Source organism: Lagopus muta, unplaced genomic scaffold (genome assembly GCF_023343835.1).
Source record: "Lagopus muta isolate bLagMut1 unplaced genomic scaffold, bLagMut1 primary scaffold_182, whole genome shotgun sequence".
In the NCBI taxonomy this organism is placed as follows: Eukaryota; Metazoa; Chordata; class Aves; order Galliformes; family Phasianidae; genus Lagopus; species Lagopus muta.
Genome location: NW_026040226.1, coordinates 18,029 through 41,376, shown reverse-complemented (window position 1 = coordinate 41,376; position 23,348 = coordinate 18,029). Strand labels below are relative to the sequence as shown.

The 23,348-nt window shown below is 54.1% G+C and overlaps 1 protein-coding gene and 1 long non-coding RNA gene across 2 annotated transcripts; one reads left to right on the top strand and one right to left on the bottom strand.

The window, feature by feature from the left end:
• Window positions 1-2,253: 2,253 nt before the first annotated feature.
• LOC125687743 (ubiquitin-like modifier-activating enzyme 1) lies at window positions 2,254-22,265 on the bottom strand (the record flags this gene model as incomplete). The annotated part of the gene is made up of 8 exons (XM_048932999.1): window positions 22,023-22,265; window positions 17,742-17,837; window positions 13,257-13,315; window positions 9,427-9,595; window positions 8,008-8,142; window positions 5,307-5,413; window positions 2,535-2,625; window positions 2,254-2,432 (listed from the first exon to the last, which is right to left on the bottom strand). Coding segments are annotated over exons 2-8 (836 nt in total), but the record flags the coding sequence as incomplete, so codon positions are not given.
• LOC125687742 (uncharacterized) lies at window positions 3,645-5,220 on the top strand. The gene is made up of 3 exons (XR_007374370.1): window positions 3,645-4,050; window positions 4,222-4,704; window positions 5,007-5,220. It is a non-coding gene; the product is annotated as an uncharacterized LOC125687742 (long non-coding RNA).
• Window positions 22,266-23,348: the final 1,083 nt, after the last annotated feature.

Genomic DNA, 23,348 nt, shown 5'->3' with positions numbered 1-23,348 from the left:
GACCCCAAAATGGCCAAACAGGACCCCAAAATGGCCCTAAATGACCCTGAAAGGGTTCCAATCCTAAAGGTGACCCAAAATGGCCCCAAACCACCCCAAAAGGCCCCCAAACCACCCCAAAATGGCCCTAAATGACCCCAAGACGGCCCCAAATGACCCTAAAAGGCCCACAGATGACCCCAAAAGAGACCCCAAAATGGCCCTAAAGAACCCCAAAAGGGCCCCTAAATGACCCCAAAAGGGCCCTAAATGACCCAAAAAAGGGTTCTAAGTCCTAAATGTGACCCCAAAAGGGATCCAGGTAACCCCTAAATGGGACTCAGGTCCTAAAGGTGACCCCAAATGACCCCAAAATGGACACAAATGACCCCAAAAGGCCCCAAACGACCCCAAAATGGCTCCAAATGACCCCAAAAGGCACTCAGGTCCTAAAGGTGACCCCAAAACGGCCCCAAATGACCCCAAAAGGGCTCTGGGTGACTCCAAAATGGTCTCGAACCACCCTAAAAGGGCCCCAAAAGGCCCCATCTGACCCCTAAAGGCCCTAAATGATCCTAAATGACTCCAAAAGGCCCCAAACCACCCCAAAATGGCCCCAAAAGGCCCCAAATGACCCCATTAGGCCCCAAACCACCCCAAAATGACCCCATTAGGCCCCAAACCACCCCCAAAATGGCCCCCAAATAACCCCAAAAGGACCCTAAATGACCCCAAAGGGCCCCAAACCACCCCAAATAACCCCAAAAGGGGCCCCAAATGACCCCATTAGGCCCCAAATGACCCCATTAGGCCCCAAATGGCCCCAAAAGGCCCTAAATGACCCCATTAGGCCCCAAACCATCCTAAATGACCCTATTAGGCCCCAAACCACCCCAAATGGCCCCCAAATAACCCCAAAAGGACCCTAAATGGCCCCAAAAGGCCCCAAATGACCCCATTAGGCCCCAAACCACCCGAAATGGGCCCCAAAATGCCCCAAATGACCCCAAAAGGGCCCCAAAAGGCCCCAAACCACCCCAAATGGCCCCTAAAGGCCCCAAATGACCCCAGAAGGCCCCAAACAGCCCAAAAGGGACCAAATAACCCCAAAAGGGCCCTAAATGACCCCCAAAGGGACTCAGGTCCTAAAGGTGACCCCAGATGACCCCATTAGGCCCCAATCCACCCCAAATGGCCCCTAAATGGCCCCAAATGACCCCATTAGGCCCCAAACCACCCCAAAATGGCTCAAAAGGCCCCAAATGACCCCATTAGGCCCCAAACACCCCAAATGGCCCCCAAAGGGGCCCCCAAATGACCCCAAAAGGCCCCAAACCACCCCGAAATGACCCCAAACCACCCCAAATGACCCCATTAGGCCCCAAATGACCCCAAAAGAACCCTAAATAACCCCAAAAGGCCCCCAAATGACCTCATTAGGCCCCAAACCATCCCAAAATAACCCCAAAGGGCCCGAAATAACCCCAAAAGGCCCCAAATGACCCCAAAAGGACCCTAAATGACCCCAAAAGGCCCCAGAAGGCCCCAAATGGCCCCAAATGACCCCATTAGGCCCTAAACCACCCCAAATGGCCCCAAACCACCCCAAAATGTCCTCAAAAGGCCCCAAATGACCCCAAAAGGCCCCAAATGACCCCAAAAGGCCCCCAGAAGGCCCCAAATGGCCCCAAATGGCCCCATTAGGCCCCAATCCACCCCAAATGGCCCCAAAAGGCCCTAAATGACCCCATTAGGCCCCAAACAGCCCAAAAGGCCCCAAAAGGCCCCAAATAACCCCAAAAGGCCCCAAACCACCCCAAAAGGCCCCAAATGACCCCATTAGGCCCCAATCCACCCCAAATGGCCCCAAAAGGCCCCAAATGACCCCAAAAGGCCCTAAATGACCCCATTAGGCCCCAAATGACCCCCAAATGGCCCTAAATGACCCCATTAGGCCCCAAACCACCCCAAATGCCCCCAAAAGGCCCTAAATGACCCCAAAAGGCCCCAAACCACCCCAAAATGCCCCCAAAAGGCCCTAAATGACCCCGTTAGGCCCCAATGCACCCCAAATGGCCCCAAAAGGCCCTAAATGACCCCAAAAGGCCCTAAATGACCCCATTAGGCCCTAAATGACCCCATTAGGCCCCAAACCACCCCAAAAGGCCCCTAAATGACCCCATTAGGCCCCAAACCACCCCAAATGGGCTCCAAAAGGCCCCAAATGACCCCGTTAGGCCCCAATCCACCCCAAATGGCCCCCAAAGCCCCCACCCGACCCCATTCGGCCCCCCGTCCCCCCTCTGGTGCCAGGCCGCACCCAGGACGTGGATCTGGACGGGGCCGCAGGCGTTGAGCTCCTCCATGCCCTCCACCTCGGTGAAGGTGACGAAGTCGCCGCTCTCGAAGCCGTGCCTCGCCTCGTCCAGGCACGTCACCTCCCCCGGGCAGCCCTGCAGCACAGCCACCCTACAAACGGCCCCGCAGCGGCCGGGCCCGAAGGCCCACAGCGCGGCCCCATAAGGGGCTGGGGGGGGGTGGGGGGGCGGGCGGACCTTGGTCACCATGGACACCATGGCGCTCAGCGGCTGCTCGCCGTTGGGGTCCGTCACCACCAGGTCGTCCCCGAAGTCGCAGAAGAGCTGCCTGTGGGGCAGAGGGGTTATGGGGGATTGGGGGCGGCCCTATAAAGCATTTCGGGCGGCCCTATAAGGGGTGTGGGGGGCTTATAGGGGATTTGGGGGAACTATAGGGGATCTATGGGGATCTGGGGGGATCCCATGGGGGATTTGGGTCCGTCACCACCAGGTCGTCCCCAAAGTCGCAGAAGAGCAGCCTGTGGGGCAGAGGGGTTATGGGGCATTGGAGGCGGCCCTATAAGGGGTGCGGGGAGCTTATAGGGATTTAGGGGCCTTATAGGGGATTTGGGGTGATAATAGGGGAACTATGGGGGATCTGGGGGGATCCTACGGGGGATTTGGGGTCCGTCACCCCCAGGTCGTCCCCGAAGTCACACAAGAGCTGCCTGTGGGGCAGAGGGGTTATGGGGCATTGGGGCGGCCCTATAAGGGGTGTGGGGGAACTATAGGGGATTTTGGGGGGCCCATAGGGGGGATTTGGGGGGGGGGACCAAACCAGGTCATCCCTAAAGTGGCACAAGAGCTGCCCGTGGGGCACAGCGGTTATGGGGGATATGGGGGATTGGGGGCAGCCCTATAAGGGGTGTGGGGGATCTATAGGGGATGTGGGGGTGGCCCTATAGGGGGTTTGGGGGTCTTATAGGGGATTTGGGGATCTGGGGGGGGACGTATAGGGGATTTGTGGGGTTTGTGAGGAAATGGGGTCTGGGAGAGTTCTATGGGGGATCTGTGGGGCCTGGGGGTGTTTATAGGGGATCTGTGGGGTCTGGGTTTCCATAGGGGATCTGTGGGGTGCCTATGGGGGATGTATGGGGTCTAGGGGCTTCCATAGGGGTTTTATGGGGTCTGGGGGTTTCCATAGGGGATTTGTGGGGTCTGGGGGTTTCCATAGGGGATTTATGGGGTCTGGGGGCTTCCATAGGGGGATCTGTGGGGTCTGGGGGTTTCCATAGGGGATTTATGGGGTCTGGGGGTTTCCATAGGGGATTTATGGGATCTGGGGGTTTCCATAGGGGATTTATGGGGTCTGGGGTTTCCATAGGGGTTTTATGGGGTCTGGGGGTTTCCATAGGGGGTTTTATGGGGTCTGGGGGTTTCCATAGGGGATTTATGGGATCTGTGGGTTTCCATAGGGGATTTCTGGGGTCTGGGGGGTTTCCATAGGGGATTTATGGGGTCTGGGGGTTTCCATAGGGGATCTGTGGGGTCTGGAGGTTTCCATAGGGGTTTTTATGGGTCTGGGGGTTTCCATAGGGGATTTATGGGGTCTGGGGGTTTCCATAGGGGATTTATGGGGTCTGGGGGTTTCCATATGGGATTTATGGGGTCTGGGGGTTCCCATAGGGGATTTATGGGGTCTGGGGCTTCCATAGGGGATTTATGGGGTCTGGGGGTTCCATATGGGATTTATGGGGTCTGGGGGTTTCCATAGGTGTTTTATGGGGTGCCTATGGGGGATCTGTGGGGTCTGGGGTTTCCATAGGGGATTTATGGGGTCTGGGGGTTCCCATAGGGGATTTATGGGGTCTGGGGCTTCCATAGGGGTTTTATGGAGTCTGGGGGTTTCCATAGGGGATTTATGGGGGTCTGGGTGTTTCCATAGGGGATTTATGGGGTCTGGGGGTTTCTATAGGGGTTTTATGGGGTCTGGGGGTTTCCATAGGGGATTTATGGGGTCTGGGGGTTTCCATAGGGGATTTATGGGGTCTGGGGGTTTCCATAGGGGATTTATGGGGTCTGGGGGTTTCTATAGGGGTTTTATGGGGTCTGGGGGCTTCCATAGGGGATTTATGGGGTCTGGGTTTCCATAGGGGGATTTATGGGGTCTGGGGGTTTCCATAGGGGATTTGTGGGGGCCCTGGGGGTTTCCATAGGGGATCTGTGGGGTCTGGGTTTTCCATAGGGGATTTGTGGGGTTTGTGAGGTGCCTATGGGGGATTTATGGGGTCTGGGGGTTTCCATAGGACTTTTATGGGGTCTGGGGGTTTCCATAGGGGATTTGTGGGGTCTGGGGGTTTCCATAGGGGGATTTATGGGGTCTGGGGTTTCCATAGGGGATTTATGGGGTCTGGGGGTTTCCATAGGGGTTTTATGGGGTCTGGGGGCTTCCATAGGGGATTTATGGGGCCTGGGGGTTTCCATAGGGGATTTATGGGGCTCCTATGGGGGATCTGTGGGGTCTGGGTTTCCATAGGGGATCTGTGGGGTTTGTGAGGTGCCTATGGGGATTTATGGGATCTGGGGGTTTCCATAGGGGATTTATGGGGTCTGGGGGTTCCCATAGGGGAGTTATGGGGTCTGGGGGTTTCCATAGGGGATTTGTGGGGGTGCCTATGGGGGATTTGTGGGGTCTGAGGGGCAAAATGGGGTCTGGGGGTTTCCATAGAGTATTTGTGGGGTCTGGGGGTTTCCATAGGGGATTTATGGGGTCTGGGTTTCCATAGGGCATTTGTGGGGCTTGTGAGGTGCCTATGGGGGTTTTATGGGGTCTGGGGGTTTCCATAGGGGATTTATGGGGTCTGGGGGTTTCTATAGGGGATTTATGGGGTCTGGGGGTTTCCATAGGGGATTTGTGGGGTCTGGGGGTTCCTGTAGGGGATTTATGGGGTCTGGGGTTTCCATATGGGATTTTATGGGGCTCCTATGGGGGATTTATGGGGCCCAGCCCCCTTTTGGGGTCCCACAGACCCAAAGAGCCCCCTGGTGTCGGCCACCACCAGCTGGATCCCGCGGCGATGGCAGAAGTCGCCGACCCACAGCTGCTCCTCCAGGGGGGAGTTGGTCAGCACCACCACCTGCAAGTCATTAGCGGCAATTAGCGGCAATTAGCGGCAATTAGCGGTCAGTCATTAACGGCAACGGGGTCGGGGTGTAAGGAAGGGGGGTTCATAGGGGCTGGGTTTGGGGTCAGAAGGAGCGGCTGGAAGGAATCATGGGGTCAGGGATGGGGGTCAGGGATTGGGGTCGGCAATTATTAATTAGTGCTAATTAATAGGGATGGGGTCAGATGGGGGTTATGGGGTTTGGGGTCAGCAATTATTAATTAGTGCTAATTAATAGGGATGGGGTCAGATGGGGGTTATGAGGTTTGGGGTCAGGGATTGGGATTGGGGTCAGCACCACCACCTGCAGTCATTAATTAATTAGTGCTAATTAATAGGGCTGGGGGTCAGATGAGGGTTATGGGGTTTGGGGTCAGGGTTTGGGGTCAAGGATTGGGATTGGGGTCAGCACCACCACCTGCTGTTATTAATTAGTGCTAATTAATAGGGTTGGGGTCAGCTGGGGAATTATGGGGTTTGGGGTCAGGGATTGGGGTCAAATGGGGGTTATGGGGTTTGGGGTCAGCTGTGGGGTTATGGGGCTGGGGTCCCTGATTTAGGGTCAGGATTTGGGGTGGGGGTTTGGGAGTCTCGGATTTGGGGTTCAGACGTGGGGCAGCGCTGTGGGGTCGCCCTGTGGGGCAGCTATGGGGTCACATTGTGGGGTCCTTATGGGATCTCTATGGGGTCTCTATGGGGTCATGCTGTGGGCTCACGCTACGGGGTCGCTATGGGGCAGTTGTGGGGTCGCTATGGGGTCGCTATGGGGCAGTTGTGGTGCTGTTATGGGGTTGCTATAGGATGGCTCTGGGGTGGTTGTGGGGTCGCTATGGGGGTGGTTGTGGGGTGGCTATGGGGTCCCTATGGGGTCGCTATGGGGCAGCTGTGGGGTGGCTGTGGGGCAGCTGTGGTACCTGGAAGGGCAGCAGCAGCTCCTCGCTCAGTGGCTTGGTGCAGCTGCTATGGGGTCGCTATGGGGCAGCTGTGGGGTCCCTATGGGGTCCCTATGGGGTTGCTATGGGGTTGCTATGGGGCAGTTGTGGGGTCGCTATGGGGCAGCTATGGGGCAGCTATGGGGCAGTGCCGTGGGGTGGTTGTGGGGGTCGCTATGGGGCAGCTATGGGGCAGCTATGGGGCAGTGCCGTGGGGTGGTTGTGGGGTCGCTATGGGGCAGCTATGGGGCAGCTATGGGGCAGCTGCGGTACCTGGAAGGGCAGCAGCAGCTCCTCGCTGAGGGGCTCTGTGCAGCTGCTATGGGGTCCCCTATGGGGTCACTATGGGGTGGCTGTGGGCTCATGCTATGGGGCGGTTGTGGGGTCGCTCTGGGGTGGTTGTGGGGGTCCCTATGGGGTCGCTATGGGGCAGTTGTGGTGCTGCTATGGGGTTGCTATGGGGTGGCTCTGGGGCGGTTGTGGGGTCGCTATGGGGTTGCTGTGGGGCAGTCGTGGGGTGGGCTATGGGGTCCCTATGGGGTCCCTATGGGGTGGCTATGGGGCGGTTGTGGGGTCGCTATGGGGCAGCTGTGGGGCAGCTATGGGGCAGTGCTGTGGTACCTGGAAGGGCAGCAACAGCTTCTCGCTGAGGGGGCTCCGTGCAGCTGCTATGGGGTCCCTATGGGGTCGCTATGGGGTTGCTATGGGGTTGCTATGGGGTGGTTGTGGGTCGCTATGGGGTCGCTATGGGGTGGTTGTGGGGTCGCTATGGGGTGGCTATGGGGGAGCTGTGGGGTTGCTATGGGGTCGCTATGGGGCAGTTGTGGGGTTGCTATGGGGGCAGCTGTGGTACCTGGAAGGGCAGCAGCAGCTCCTCGCTCAGTGGCTTGGTGCAGCTGCTATGGGGTCCCTATGGGGCAGCTGTGGGGCAGCTGTGGGGTGGCTATGGGGCAGCTGTGGGGTCCCTATGGGGTCGCTATGGGGCAGCTGTGGGGCAGCTGTGGGGCAGTGCTGTGGGGTGGTTGTGGGGCAGCTATGGGGCAGCTGTGGGGCAGCTTTGTTACCTGGAAGGGCGAGCAGCAGCTCCTCACTCAGGGGCTTGGTGCAGCTGCTATGGGGTCCCTATGGGGCAGCTATGGGGCAGCTATGGGGCAGCTATGGGGCAGTGCTGTGGGGTGGCTGTGGGGGCAGCTATGGGGCAGCTATGGGGCAGCTGTGGGGCAGCTATGGGGCAGCTGTGGGGTGGCTATGGGGCAGCTGTGGGTCGCTATGGGGCAGCTATGGGGTGGTTGTGGGGTGGCTATGGGGCAGCTGTGGGGCAGCTGTGGGGCAGCTATGGGGCAGCTATGGGGGCAGCTATGGGGCAGCTGTGGGGCAGCTATGGGGCAGCTGTGGGGCAGCTATGGGGCAGTGCTGTGGGGGTGGCTGTGGGGCAGCTGTGGGGCAGCTATGGGGCAGTGCTGTGGGGGTGGTTGTGGGGCAGCTATGGGGCAGCTGTGGGGTGGCTATGGGGCAGCTGTGGGGTCCCTATGGGGCAGCTATGGGGCAGCTATGGGGCAGCTGTGGGGTCGCTATGGGGCAGCTATGGGGCAGCTATGGGGCAGCTATGGGGCAGCTGTGGGGCAGCTTTGTTACCTGGAAGGGCAGCAGCAGCTCCTCGCTCAGGGGCTCCGTGCAGCTGCTGACCCCCACGTAGGCGTTGAGCTCCGCCAGGCGCGGCAGCGTCGCCTCTGCGCGGTTCTGCCCCACATCGGCCTCACGCAGGTAGAACTGGGGGCAACACGGCGCTCCGCTCATTAAGCGCTCATTAACTGCTCATTAGCCGCTCATTAGCCGCTCATTAAGCACTCATTAACTAACGACCCACCTGTGAGGACAGGTTGGCCCCAGGCTGCTGGCTGGGGGTTGGGCAGGGGGATGGATTTCACCCCATAAATGCCCCCAAATCACCCCATAACACCCCAAATGGCTCATTATCAATCAATTACCGATCAATTAACAGCTCATTAATGACTAATTAACTAACGACCCACCTGTGAGGACAGGTCCCCCCATGCCGCCGGCTGTGGGTCGTGCAGGGTGACGGATTTCACCCCATAAACCCCCCCAAATCCCCCCATAACACCCCAAATGGCTCATTACCCATCAATTAATGACTAATTAATGACTAATTAATTAATGACCCACCTGTGATGACAGATCTGCCCATGCCGCCGGCTGCGGGTCGTGCAGGGTGACGGATTTCACCCCATAAACCCCCCCAAACCCCCCCATAACACCCCATAACACCCCCCACAGCTCATTACCCATCAATTAATGCCTAATTAATGACTAATTAATTAACTAACGACCCACCTGTGATGACAGATCCGCCCAGGCCGCCGGCTGCGGGTCGTGCAGGGTGACGGATTTCACCCCATAAACCCCCCATAACACCCCATAACACCCCAAATGGCTCATTACGGATCAATTAATGACTAATTAATGCCTAATTAATGACTAATTAATTAACGACCCACCTGTGATGACAGGTCTGCCCAGGCCGCCGGCTGCGGGTCGTGCAGGGTGACGGATTTCACCCCATAAATCCCCCATCACACCCCATAACACCTCCATTATGGATCAATTATCGATCAATTAATGACTAATTAATGACTAATTAATGACTAATTAACGACCCACCTGTGATGACAGATCCGCCCAGGCCGCCGGCTGCGGGTCGTGCAGGGTGACGGATTTCACCCCATAAACCCCCCCAAATCCCCCCCATAACACCCCATAACACCCCAAATGGCTCATTACCAGTCAATTACCAATCAATTAATGCCTAATTAATGGCTAATTAATGACTAATTAATTAACTAATGACCCACCTGTGATGACAGGTCCGCCCAGGCTGCCGGCTGCGGGTCGTGCAGGGTGACGGATTTCACCCCATAAACCCCCCCAAATCCCCCCAAATCCCCCCATAACACCCCATAACACCCCAAATGGCTCATTACGGATCAATTAATGACTAATTAATGGCTAATTAATGACTAATTAACGACCCACCTGTGATGACAGATCCGCCCAGGCCGCCGGCTGCGGGTCGTGCAGGGTGACGGATTTCACCCCCCCCAGCACCAGGTTTTTGGCCACCTCCACCCCCAGCCCCCGCAGCCCCGACACCAAAACGTTGGACGTCTGCATCCGCTTCATGGCCTCGTGGCCCAGCACGTACCTGATTGGGCAATTAATTAACAGCCAATTAACAGCACGTACCTGATTGGGCAATTAATTAACAGCCAATTAACAGCTCGTTAACACAGCACCGCCCTGCCTCCTTAGCTAATTAATTAACAGCCAATTAACAGCTCGGTAACACACAGCACCGCCCCGCCTCCTTAGCTAATTAATTAACAGCCAATTAACAGCTCGGTAACACACAGCACAGCCCTGCCTCCTTAGCTAAATAACAGCCAATAACAGCTCGTTAACACAGCACCGCCCTGCCTCCTTAGCTAATTAACAGCCAATTAACAGCTCGTTAACACAGCACCGCCCTGCCTCCTTAGCTAAATAACAGCCAATTAACAGCTCGTTAACACAGCACCGCCCTGCCTCCTTAGCTAATTAACAGCCAATTAACAGCTCGGTAACACACAGCACCGCCCTGCCTCCTTAGCTAATTAATTAACAGCCAATTAACAGCTCATTAACACACAGCACCGCCCCGCCTCCTTAGCTAATTAACAGCCAATTAACAGCTCATTAACACACAGCACCGCCCTGCCTCCTTAGCTAATTAATTAGCAGCCAATTAACAGCTCGTTAACACAGCACCGCCCTGCCTCCTTAGCTAATTAACAGCCAATTAACAGCTCGGTAACACACAGCACCGCCCTGCCTCCTTAGCTAATTAATTAACAGCCATTAACAGCTCATTAACACACAGCACACGCCCCGCCTCCTTAGCTAATTAACAGCCAATTAACAGCTCATTAACACACAGCACCGCCCTGCCTCCTTAGCTAATTAATTAGCAGCCAATTAACAGCTCGTTAACACAGCACCAGCCCTGCCTCCTTAGCTAATTAACAGCCAATTAACAGCTCGTAACACACAGCACCGCCCCCGCCTCCTTAGCTAATTAATTAACAGCCAATTAACAGCTCGTTAACACAGCACCGCCCCGCCTCCTTAGCTAATTAATTAACAGCCAATTAACAGCTCGGTAACACACAGCACAGCCCTGCCTCCTTAGCTAACTAACAGCCAATTAAAACCCCAAACCCAGCCCAAAACCCCATAAAAACCCCATAAAAACCCCACAGAACCCCACAAGGCCCCACTCACAACTACCTGGAGTTCAGCCCCAAAAAATCCCCCATAAAACCCCAAAAAATCCCCCATAAAAACCCCCATAAAACCCCAAAAACCCCACAAAAACCCCACAAAACCCCATAAAACCCATAAAAACCCCACAGAAACCCCATAAAAACCCCAAACCCCACAAGACCCCACAAAAACCCCACAGAACCCCACAGAACCCCACAAGGCCGCACTCACAGCTACCTGGAGTTCAGGCCCAAAAATCTTCCCATAAAAACCCCATAAAATCCCACTAAAAACCCCAAAACCCCAACAGAAAACCCCAAACTCAGCCCAAAAATCCACAAAACCCCACAAAAACCCCATAGAAACCCCATAGAAACCCCAAACCCCACAAAAACCCACAAAAACCCCACAAAAAACCCACAGAAAACCCCAAACTCCATAAAAACCCCACAGAACCCCACAAGGCCCCACTCACAACTACCTGGAGTTCAGCCCCAAAAAATCCCCCATAAAACCCCATAAAAACCCCCATAAAACCCCCAAAACCCCACAAAAACCCCACAAAAACCCCACAAAAATCCCATAAAAACCCCACAAAACCCCACAGAACCCCACAAGGCCCCACTCACAGCCGCCTGGAGTTCAGCCCCAAAAATCCCCCCATAAAACCCCACAAAAACCCCACAAAAACCCCACAAAAACCCCATAGAAACCCCATAGAAACCCCAAAGAACTGCGCCGACTCACAGCTGCCTGGAGTTCAGGCCCCAAAATGCCCCCATAAAACCCCACAAAGACCCCATAAAACCCCATAAAACCCCACAAAGACCCCTTAAAACCCCATAAAACCCCATAGAAGCCCCATAAAAATCCCAAACCCCACAGAACCCCACAGAACCCCACAAAAACCCCACAAAAACCCCATAGAAACCCCATAGAAACCCCATAAAAACCCCATAGAAGCCCCACAGAACTGCGCCGACTCACAGCTGCCTGGAATTCAGGCCCCAAAATGCCCCCATAAAACCCCAAAACCGCAACAGAAAACACCAAAACCCCATAAAAACCACATAAAAACCCCATAAAAATCCCAAACCCTGCAAAATCCCCACAAAACCCCACAAAAATCCCATAAAAACCCCACAAAAATCCCATAAAAGCCCCACAAAACCCCACAGAACCCCACAAGGCCCCACTCACAGCCGCCTGCAGTTCAGCCCCAAAAATCCCCCATAAAACCCCATAAAATCCCACGTAAGAACCCCAAAACCCCATCAGAAAACCCCAAACTCAGCCCAAAGCACCACAAAACCCCATAAAAACCCCATAGAAACCCCAAACTCCATAAAACCCCATAAAAACCCCACAGAACCCCACAAGGCCCCACTCACAGCCGCCTGGAGTTCAGGCCCAAAAATCCCCCATAAAACCTCAAAGAAAACCCCAAACTCAGCCCAAAACCCCTCAAAACCCCACAAAGACCCCACAAAAACCCCACAAAAACCCCATAAAGTCCCCACAGAAACCCCATAAAACCCCAAACCCCACAAAACCCCACAGAACCCCACAAGGCCCCACTCACAGCCACCTGGAGTTCAGGCCCAAAAATCCCCCCATAAAACCCCATAAAAACCCCAAACTCAGCCCAAAAACCCCACAAAAACACCACAAAGACCCCATAAAGACCCCATAAAAACCCCAAACCCCACAAAAAACCCCATAAAACCCATAAAACCCCACAGAACCCCACAAGGCCCCACTCACAGCCACCTGCAGTTCAGGCCCAAAAATCCCCCATAAAACCCCATAAAATCCCACATAAGAACCCCAAAACTCCAACAGAAAACCCCAAACTCAGCCCAAAACCCACAAAACCCCACAAAAACCCCATAGAAATCCCAAACCCCACAAAACCCCACAAAAATCCCCATAAAACCCCACAAAAATCCCATAAAAGCCCCACAGAATCACACAGAACCCCACAAGGCCCCACTCACAGCCGCCTGCAGTTCAGCCCAAAAAATCCCCCATAAAAACCCCATAAAAACCCCAAACTCACCCCAAAAACCCCACAAAAACCCCACAAAGACCCCATAAAACCCCATAAAGACCCCATAATAACCCCAAACCCCACAAAGACCCCATAAAAACCCCATAAAAACCCCATAAAAACCCCAAATCCCACAAAGACCCCATAGAAACCCCATAAAAACCCCGTAATAACCCCAAACCCCACAAAACTCCACAAAGACCCCATAAAGACCCCATAAAACCCCACAAAAACCCCAAACCCCACAAAGACCCCATAAAAACCCCATAAACCCCACAAAACCCCACAAAACCCCCATAGAAACCCCATAACCCCCCTTAGTGCCGACTCACAGCTGCCTGGAGTTCAGGCCCAAAAAATCCCCCCATAAAACCCCATAAAGACCCCATAAAACCCCATAGAAACCCCAAACCCCACAAAGACCCCATAAAACCCCATAAAACCCCACAAAACCCCACAAAAACCCCATAAAAACCCCACAAAACCCCCATAACCCCCCTCAGCGCCGACTCACAGCTGCCTGGAGTAGAGCCCCTCATCGATCTCCGCCTCGCCGCCGTTCCTCGCCATTCCCTGTGGGTCAGCGCACCGTGATGGGGGCGCGGCCTGCGCTTATGGGGGTCAGCGGGGACTTATGGGGTCAGTGGGGTCAATGGGGCCAGTGGGGACTTATGGGGTCAGTGGGGTCAATGGGGACTTATGGGGTCAGCGGGGACTTATGGGGTCAATGGGGACTTATGGGGTCAATGGGGACTTATGGGGTCAGTGGGGTCAATGGGGACTTATGGGGTCAGTGGGGATGTTATGGGGTCAATGGGGACTTATGGGGTCAGTGGGGTCAATGGGGCCAGTGGGGATGTTATGGGGTCAGAGGGACATTGTGGGGTCAATGGGGTCAATGAGAACTTATGGGGTCAATGGGGAATTATGGGGTCAGTGGGGACTTATGGGGTCAGTGGGGACTTATGGGGTCAGTGCGGACATTATGGGGTCAATGGGGACTTATGGGATCAATGGGGTCAATGGGGCCAGTGGGGACTTATGGGGTCAGAGGGACATTGTGGGGTCAATGGGGTCAATGAGGACTTATGGGATCAATGGGGACTTATGGGGTCAATGGGGTCAATGGGGCCAGTGGGGACTTATGGGGTCAGAGGAACATTGTGGGGTCAGTGGGGACTTATGGGGTCAGTGGGGTCAATGGGGTCAGTGCGGACATTATGGGGTCAATGGGGACTTATGGGGTCAGTGGGGTCAATGGGGCCAGTGGGGACTTATGGGGTCAGTGGGGACATTATGGGGTCAATGGGGACTTATGAGGTCAATGGGAACATTATGGGGTCAATGGGGTCAATGGGGACTTATGGGGTCAATGGGGTCAATGGGGCCAGTGGGGATGTTATGGGGTCAGAGGGACATTGTGGGGTCAATGGGGTCAATGAGGACTTATGGGGTCAATGGGGACTGATGGGGTCAGAGGAAACATTATGGGGTCAATGGGGTCAGTGGGGACTTATGGGGTCAGTGAGGTCAATGGGGTCAGAGGGGACATTATGGGGTCAGTGGGGTCAATGGGGACTTATGGGGTCAATGGGGATGTTATGGGGTCAGTGGGGTCAATGGGGTCAGTGGGGACATTATGGGGTCAGTGGGGACTTATGGGGTCAATTGGGACTTATGGGGTCAGAGGGGACATCATGGGGTCAATGGGGTCAATGGGGACTTATGGGGTCAATGGGGTCAGTGGGGATGTTATGGGGTCAGAGGGACATTGTGGGGTCAATGGGGAATTATGGGGTCAGAGGGAACATTATGGGGTCAATGGGGTCAGTGGGGACTTATGGGGTCAGTGGGGTCAATGGGGACTTATGGGGTCAGTGGGGACATTATGGGGTCAATGGGGTCAATGGGGACTTATGGGGTCAGAGGGGACATTATGGGGTCAGTGGGGTCAATGGGGACTTATGGGGTCAGTGGGGTCAGTGGGGACTTATGGGGTCAGAGGAACATTGTGGGGTCAATGGGTTCAATGGGGACTTATGGGGTTTTATGGGGATTTATGGGGTCAATGGGGTCAGTGGGGACTTACAGGGTCAGTGGGGATGTTATGGGGACATTATGGGTCAATGGGGTCAATGGGGACGCTATGGGGTCAGTGGGGACCTTATGGGGTCAGAGGGACATTGTGGGGTCAATAGAGTCAATGGGGACATTATAGGGGCAGACGGGACGTTGTGGGGTCAATGGGGTGAACAGGGATTTTATAGGGTCAGAGAGGATGTTATGGGGTCATTGGGGACTTTATGGGTCAGTGGGGACTTTATAGGGTCAGAAGGGACATTGTGGGGTCAATGGGGACTTTATAGGGGCAGAAGGGACATTGTGGGGTCAATAGGGTCAATGGGGATGTTATGGGGTCAATGGGGACGTTACGGGGTCAGCACGGACTTTATGGGGTCAGCAGGGACTTAATGGGGTCTATGGGGTGAATCGGAACTTTATAGGGTCAGAGGGGACGTTATGGGGTGAATGGGGACATTATGGGGTCAATGGGGACATTACGGGGTCTATGGTGTGAATGGGGACTTTATAGGGTCAGAGAGAATGTTGTGGGGTCAACGGGGACATCATGGGGTGAGAGGAGATGTTATGGGGTGAATGGGGACATTTTGGGGTCAATGGGAACTTTATAGGGTCAGAAGGGATGTTATGGGGTCAGAGAAGACATTATGGGGTCAATGGGGACATTGTGGGGTCAGAGATAACATTATGGGATCAGTGGGGACTTTATAGGGTCAAAGGGGACATTATAGGGTCAGTGGGGACATTATGGGGTCAATGGGCACATTATGGGGTCAGAACAGATATTACGTGAACACTGGGGACTTTATAGGGTCAGAAAAGACAATATGCGGTCAATGGGGACATTATAGAGTCAGTAGGGACGTTATGGGGTCAGTGGTGTCAATCGGGACTTTATAGGGTCAGAAGGGACATTGTGGGGTCAATGGGGTCAGTGGGGACATTATGGGGTCAGAGAAGACATTATGGGGTCAATGGGGACATTATGGGGTCAAAGGGCATGTTATGGGGACATTATGGGGTCAATGGGGACATTATGGGTCAGTGGGGACTTTATAGGGGCAGAAGGGACGTTGTGGGGTCAATGGGGTCAATGAGGACGTTATGGGGTCAATGGGGATGTTATGGGGTCAGAGGGGACGTTATGGGGTGAATGGGGACTTAATGGGGCCTATGGGGGTGAATGGGGACTTTATAGGGTCAGAGAGGATGTTATGGGGTCAAAGAGGACATTATGGGCTCAAAGGGGACTTTATAGGGTCAGAGTAAACATTATGGGGTCAATGGGGACTTTATAGGGTCAATGGGGACATTATGGGGTCAATGGGGAACATTAAGGGGTCAATGGGGACTTAATGGGGTCTATGGGGTGAATGGGGACTTTATAGGGTCAGAGAGGATGTTATGGGGTCAATGGGGACATTATGGGGTCAGTGGGGACGTTATGGGGTCAATAGGAACATTATGGAAACTTCATAGGGACAATGGGGACATTATAGGGTCAATGCGAACTTTATAGGGTCAGTGGGGATGTTGTGGGGTCAGCAGGGACTTTATGGGGTCAATGGGGACATCATGGGGTCAATGAGGTCAGTGGGGACTTTATAGGGTCAGAGAGAACGTTGTGGGGTCAGTGGGGACGTTATGGGGTCAGTGGGGACGTTATGGGGTCAATAAAGGTATTGGGGTCAATGGGGACTTTATGGGGTCAGGGGGGACATTAAAGAATCAGTGGGTTTGTAATGGGACCAATGGGGACATTATGGGGTCAATGGGGACATGGGGACGTTGTGGGGTCAGAGGGGACATCATGGGGTCAATGGGGACTTTATAGGGTCAGTGGGGTTCTAATGGGGTCAATGAACGGACACTGGGTGACAATGGGTGACAATGGAGGGACATCAATGGGTGACAATGGGTGACACTGGAGGGACACTGGGTGACAATGGGTGACAGTGGGTGACAGTGGGTGACAATGAAGGGACATTGGGTGACAATGGGTGACAATGGGTGACAATGGTGACAATGGGTGACAATGGGTGACAATGAAGGGACATTGGGTGACAATGGGTGACAATGGGTGACAATGGTGACAATGGTGACAATGGGTGACAATGAAGGGACAATGGGTGACAATGGGTGACAATGGTGACAATGGTGACAATGGGTGACAATGGTGCCAATGGGTGACAATGGTGACAATGGGTGACAATGAAGGGACAATGGGTGACAATGGTGACAATGGTGACATTGGGTGCCAATGGTGACAATGGGTGACAATGGTGACAATGGGTGACAATGAAGGGACACTGGGTGACACTGGGTGACAATGGGTGGCAAAGGAGGGACAATGGGTGACAATGGTGACAATGGTGATAATGGGTGCCAATGGGTGACAATGAAGGGACAATGGGTGCCAATGGGTGCCAATGGGTGACAATGGTGACAATGGTGACATTGGGTGACAATGGTGACAATGGTGACAATGGGTGACAGTGGTGCCAATGGGTGCCAATGGGTGCCAATGGGTGACAATGAAGGGACAATGGGGGACAATGGGGGACAATGGGGGACAATGGTGACAATGGGTGACAATGCGTGACAATGGGTGACAAGGGGTGACAACGAAGGGACATTGGGTGACAATGGGTGACAATGAAGGGACAATGGGTGACAATGGGTGACAATGGGTGACAATGGAGGGACAATGGGTGACAATGGGTGACAATGGGTGACAATGGAGGGACAATGGGTGACAATGGGTGACAATGGGTGACAATGGTGACAATGGTGCCAATGGTGACAATGGGTGACAATGGTGACAATGGGTGACAATGGTGACATTGGGTGACAATGGGTGACAATGGGTGCCAATGGGTGACATTGGGTGCCAATGGGTGCCAATGGCGCCACTCACGTTGGCGGGGCTGGCGGTGCTGGGGACGCTGGTGGCACTGAGGCGCTGAGGTGACCCGGACACGCGGCGCTTCTTCGACAGCGGGGAGCTGGACATCTGTGGGGACAAGGCAGCACCCATGGGTGACAATGGGACACCCAGCAGGGCACCCAACACAGCACCCATGGGTGACAATGGGACACCCAGCAGGGCACCCAATGGAGACACCCAAGGGTGACAATGGGGACACCCAGCAGGGCACCCAATGGTGACACTTAATGGGGACACCCAACATAGCACCCAAAGGTGACAATGGGGACACCAAAGGGTGTCACAGGGGACACTCAACCGGGCACCCAAGGGTGACACAGGGGACACCCAATGGGGCACCCAAGGGTGACACTCAATGGGGCACCCAGCAGGGCACCCATGGGTGACAATGGGGACACCCAACATGGAACCCAATAGGGACACCCAAGGGTGACACAAAGGACACTGAACAGGGCACCCAAGGGTGATAATGGGGACACCCAATGGGGCACCCAAGGGTGACATTCAATGGGGACACCCAATGGGGCATCCAAGGGTGACACCCAATGGGGACACCCAACATGGCACCCATGGGTGACAATGGGGACACCCAAGAGTGTCACAGGGGACACTCAACCAGGCACCCAACGGTGACACAGGGGACACCCAGCAGGGCACCCAAGGGTGACAATGGGGACACCCAACATGGAACCCAATGGGGGCACCCAAGGGTGACACAAAGGACACTCAACAGGGCACCCAGTGGGTGACAATGGGGACACCCAGCCCGGCACCCAAGGGTGACACTCAATGGGGACACCCAATGGGGCACCCAAGGGTGACAATGGGGACACCCAAGAGTGGCAATGGGGACACCCAGCAGGGCACCCAAGGGTGACAATGGGGACACCCAGCACGGCACCCAATGGAGACACCCAAGGGTGACACAAAGGACACCCAATGGGGCACCCAACATGGCACCCATGGGTGACAATGGGGACACCCAACCGGGCACCCAAGGGTGACACAAAGGGTGACAATGGGGCACCCAAGGGTGACACCCAACATGGCACCCATGGGTGACAATGGGGACACTTAATGGGTCACAATGGGGACAACCAATGGGGCACCCAAGGGTGACACAAAGGACACTGAACACGGCACCCAAGGGTGATAATGGGGACACCCAAGGGTGACACAGGGGACACTCAACCGGGCACCCAAGGGTGACACAAAGGACACCCAGCAGGGCACCCAATGGGGACACCCAGCAGGGCACCCAAGGGTGACACTCAATGGGGACACTCAATGGGAACAGCCAACATGGCACCCATGGGTGACAATGGGGACACCCAGCAGGGCACCCATGGGTGACAATAGGGACACCCAACGGAGCACCCAAGGGTGACACAGGGGACACCCAGCAGGGCACCCAAGGGTGACATTCAATGGGGACACCCAATGGGGACACCCAACATGGCACCCAAGGGTGACAATGGGGCACCCAAGGGTGACACAAAGGACATTGAACAGGGCACCCAATGGGTGACAATGGGGACACCCAACATGGCGCCCATGGGTGACAATGGGACACTGGGGACAATGGAGGCCCTCGTTAACGGGGTTCCTTGCTAATTACCGCCCGGTTAATTAAGAGGCTCCCCACTGACACACAATTAATGCCGCCCCCAATTAATTACGGCCCCCATTAGAAATCCCTGACCGTTAATTGAGGGACTTCGTTAAGAGACGAACGCCGTTTTCGTTAATTAAGGCCTCCCAATTAAGCACACAGTTCTCCATTAATGAGATCCCCGTTAATTAATGGCAGCACCAACTAATTGGAGACCCCCATTAGTGAGGATCCCAATTAACCACAGATCCTCATTAGTTAAAATCCTAATTAACCACAGATCCCCATTAACGAGGATCCTAATTAACCACAGATCTTCATTAATAACGGGGATCCCAATTAACCACAGGTTCTCATTAACAAGAATCCCAATTAATCACAGACACCCATTAATGAGGATCCCAATTAATCACAGATCTTCATTAATAATGAAGATCCCAATTAAGCACAGACCCCCATTAATGAGGAACCCAATTAAGTGCAGCTTCTCATTAATAGGATCTTCCAATTAACCGCAGATCCCCACTAACGAGGTTTCCAATTAACTAATAGCTCCTATTAACAAGTTCCCCAATTAAGCTCTCATCCTAATTAATAAGCTTCGTAATCAATTAAGGACCCTCATTAATCAAGGCTCCCATTAATTGCAATCCTCATTACCAAAAGGCACCGCGCTGCTCATTAATTAGCGACCCCCACTAATGAGCTCCCCAATTAACGATGGACCCCCACTAATTGGGCTCCTCATTAATCTGACTCCAATTAATGAGGTAACCCCAAATTCTCATTAATCAGCCCTCCAATTAATTAAGAGCCCCAACTGATGGGGATCCCCATTAACGATGCTCCCGATTAACGAGCATTAATTGGGGAGCTCGTTAACAGGCTCCCCCATTAATCAGGGATTGCAATTAACAGCGCCTCCAGCTAATTAAAGACCCCCATTAAGGGGGTTCCCAATTAGCCGCGGGTCCCAATTAATGGGGAGCCAATTAAGTAGCGACCCCCACTAACGAGCTTCTCCGTTAATTGGGCTCCTCGTTAATCACCGATCCCCATTAACGAGGTTCCTTCTCAATTAACAGCCGCCATTGCTGGGGTTCCCAATTAATGAGCAGCGCCAATCAACGCTTCCCAATTAATTAATGAGCTTCCAATTAATCGCGGGTCCCACCTTAATAACAAACCCCCATTAATGAGTTTCCCCATTAACGCATTTCTCAATTAATTAAGCACCCCAACTAACGAATTTCCCCTTAATCAGGGGTTCATTAACAGGGCCCCCAATTAATTCCTTTCCCAATTAATTAAAGGTTCCAATTAACCAACTTTCCCATTAATCAGGGGCTCCCCATTAACAGAGACCCCAATTAACACATTTCCTAATTAAAGACCCCAATTAACGACGTTCCTCATTAACCAGGGGGTCCCCATTAATGGGCTCCCCTATTAATTAAGCACCCCAATTAATCACTTTCCTCATTAATCAGGGGGTCCCCATTAACAGGGTCCCCAATTAACGCATTTCCCAACCAATTAAGGATTCCAATTAATCAAAGGGTCCCCATTAATGGTGCCCCCCAATTAACGCATTTCTCACTTAATTACCCACCCCAATTAATGAGTTTCCCCATTAATCAAGGGATCCCCGCTAACACAGTTCCCCAATTAACGCATTTCCTAATTAAAGAACCCAATTAATGCGATTCCTCAGTAATCAGGTGGTCCCTATTAATGGGTTCCCCTGCTAATTACGCACCCCAATTAATGAGCTTTGCATTAATTACTGGATCCCCATTAATCAGGGGTCCCTATTAATGGGCTCCCCTGCTAATTAAGCACCCCAATTAATGAGCTTTGCATTAATCACTGGATCCCCATTAATCGGGGGTCCCTATGAATGGATTCCCCTGCTAATTAAGCACCCCAATTAATGAGCTTTGCATTAATTACTGGATCCCCATTAATCGGGGGTCCCTATGAATGGGCTCCCCTGCTAATTAAGCACCCCAATTAACGAGCTTTGCATTAATTACTGGAGCCCCATTAATCGGGGGTCCCTATGAATGGATTCCCCTGCTAATTAAGCACCCCAATTAATGAGCTTCCCATTAATTACTGGATCCCCATTAATCGGGGGTCCCTATGAATGGGCTCCCCTGCTAATTAGCACCCCAATTAACGAGCTTTCCATTAATTACTGGATCCCCATTAATCAGTCCCCAATTAACGCATTTCCCAGCTAATTCAGCACCCCAATTAACGAGGCTCCCCATTAATGGGGTCCCCAATTAATCACCTCCCCGCTAATCGGGGGGGGGGCCCCAATTAATTAACCAATTAACCACTAATTAACCGCTCCAATTAACCGCCCTCCCCACTAATCAGGGGGCCCCCAATTAATTAACCAACCGCAATTAACGGCCCCCCATGAATACCCCGCGCTAATCAACCCCCCCCCCGCCGCTAATTACCCCCCCGTTAATAAATTACCCCCCCGTTAATTAATTGCCCCCCCCAATTAGGCCCCGCTCCCCCCCCGCCCCCCCCCCCCGGCTCCCCCCCGTCCCCTCTCGGCTCCTTTCGGCTCCTCTCGGCTCCTCTCGGCTGCTCTCGGCCCTTTCCGTCCCGCTCCGTACCAATGGCGCTGTCCAGGCCCCGCGCCGGGTCCCGCCCGCAGCTCTCGGCTCCTCCGCGACAAGATGGCGGCGCCGCTCCCCGCCGCTCCCCGGCTCCGCCTCTAAGCCCCGCCCCTCCCCTCTGCTCCTATTGGCCGCCGACCCGCGCCTCCCTTTCAATTGGATAAAGGGAGGAAGAAGGGTGGGACTTCCGCCGTTCGCTCGCTCTCTGATTGCTCGGAAGCTCCCGCCCCTCCCTTCCTCCCGCGATATACCCTAAAGCCACGCCCTTTACTTCCGTCCTGACGTCATCACGCACGGACGGACGGGGCGTGGCTTCGTGACACAGCAGCGCGAGTACGGGGGCCGGGAGGGGCCAAAAAGAACGCGGCGCCCCATGTGGCCCTATAGGGCCATATAGGGGGCCATATACGTAGCCCCCCCCCCATATAGGGGAGCTCTGGAGGCGGCTTTTAGGGCCTCATAGAGCCCTATGGGGCCTTCTAGGGGCCGAAGGACCCCATAAAGTTGGGCGAAATGGCTCCTATGGGGGGCTGTGTGTGCCCTATAGGGGCTTAAGGGGCACATCGGGGTCCTACGTGTATCTATAGGGACCTTTGGGTTGTGTGGCTTCATGGATGTCACACATGGACCCCAAAGAGGCTGACAGGGACCTACGGATGCCTGGAAGGACCCTACAGGCGTCTGCAAGTCCCTTCAAGCCGCTCACAAGGGATCCTGGCGCCCTATAGATGCCATACAGGGAGCCTAACGGGGCTTGTAGGGCCCTGTGGGTGTCGTGGGCACCTAAAGGAGCTTGTAGGGCCTTATAGATGCCCTATAGGGCTCCTTACAGGCCCTATAGATGCCCTAAAGGGGCCTCTTGCGGGTCTATAGGTGCCCTATAGGGACTTATGGGGCCGTATAGGTGCCACGTAGGGTTCTATGCGCTTCTACAGCCACCCTTAGGCTATAGGGCTACAGGTGCCATACAGGGACCCCAAAGCGGCTTAGAGAGACCTACAGGGATCTATGGGGTGGGATTTGGGGTCTATATGGGGGTCTATATGGGGTCTGTATGGGATCTGGGGTCCGTGGGGTGGGATTTGGGATCTATATGGGGTCTATGGGGTGGGATTTGGGGTCCATATGGGGTCCATATGGGGTCTGTATGGGATCCTGGGGTCCGTGGGGTGGGATTTGGGATACATAAGGGGTCTATGGGGTGGGATTTGGGTCTATATGGGCTCCATGGGGTGGGGATTTAGGGTCCATACAGAATCTATATGGGATCCTGGGGTCCGTGGGGTAGAGTTTGGGGTTTATATAGGGTCTATATGGCATCCT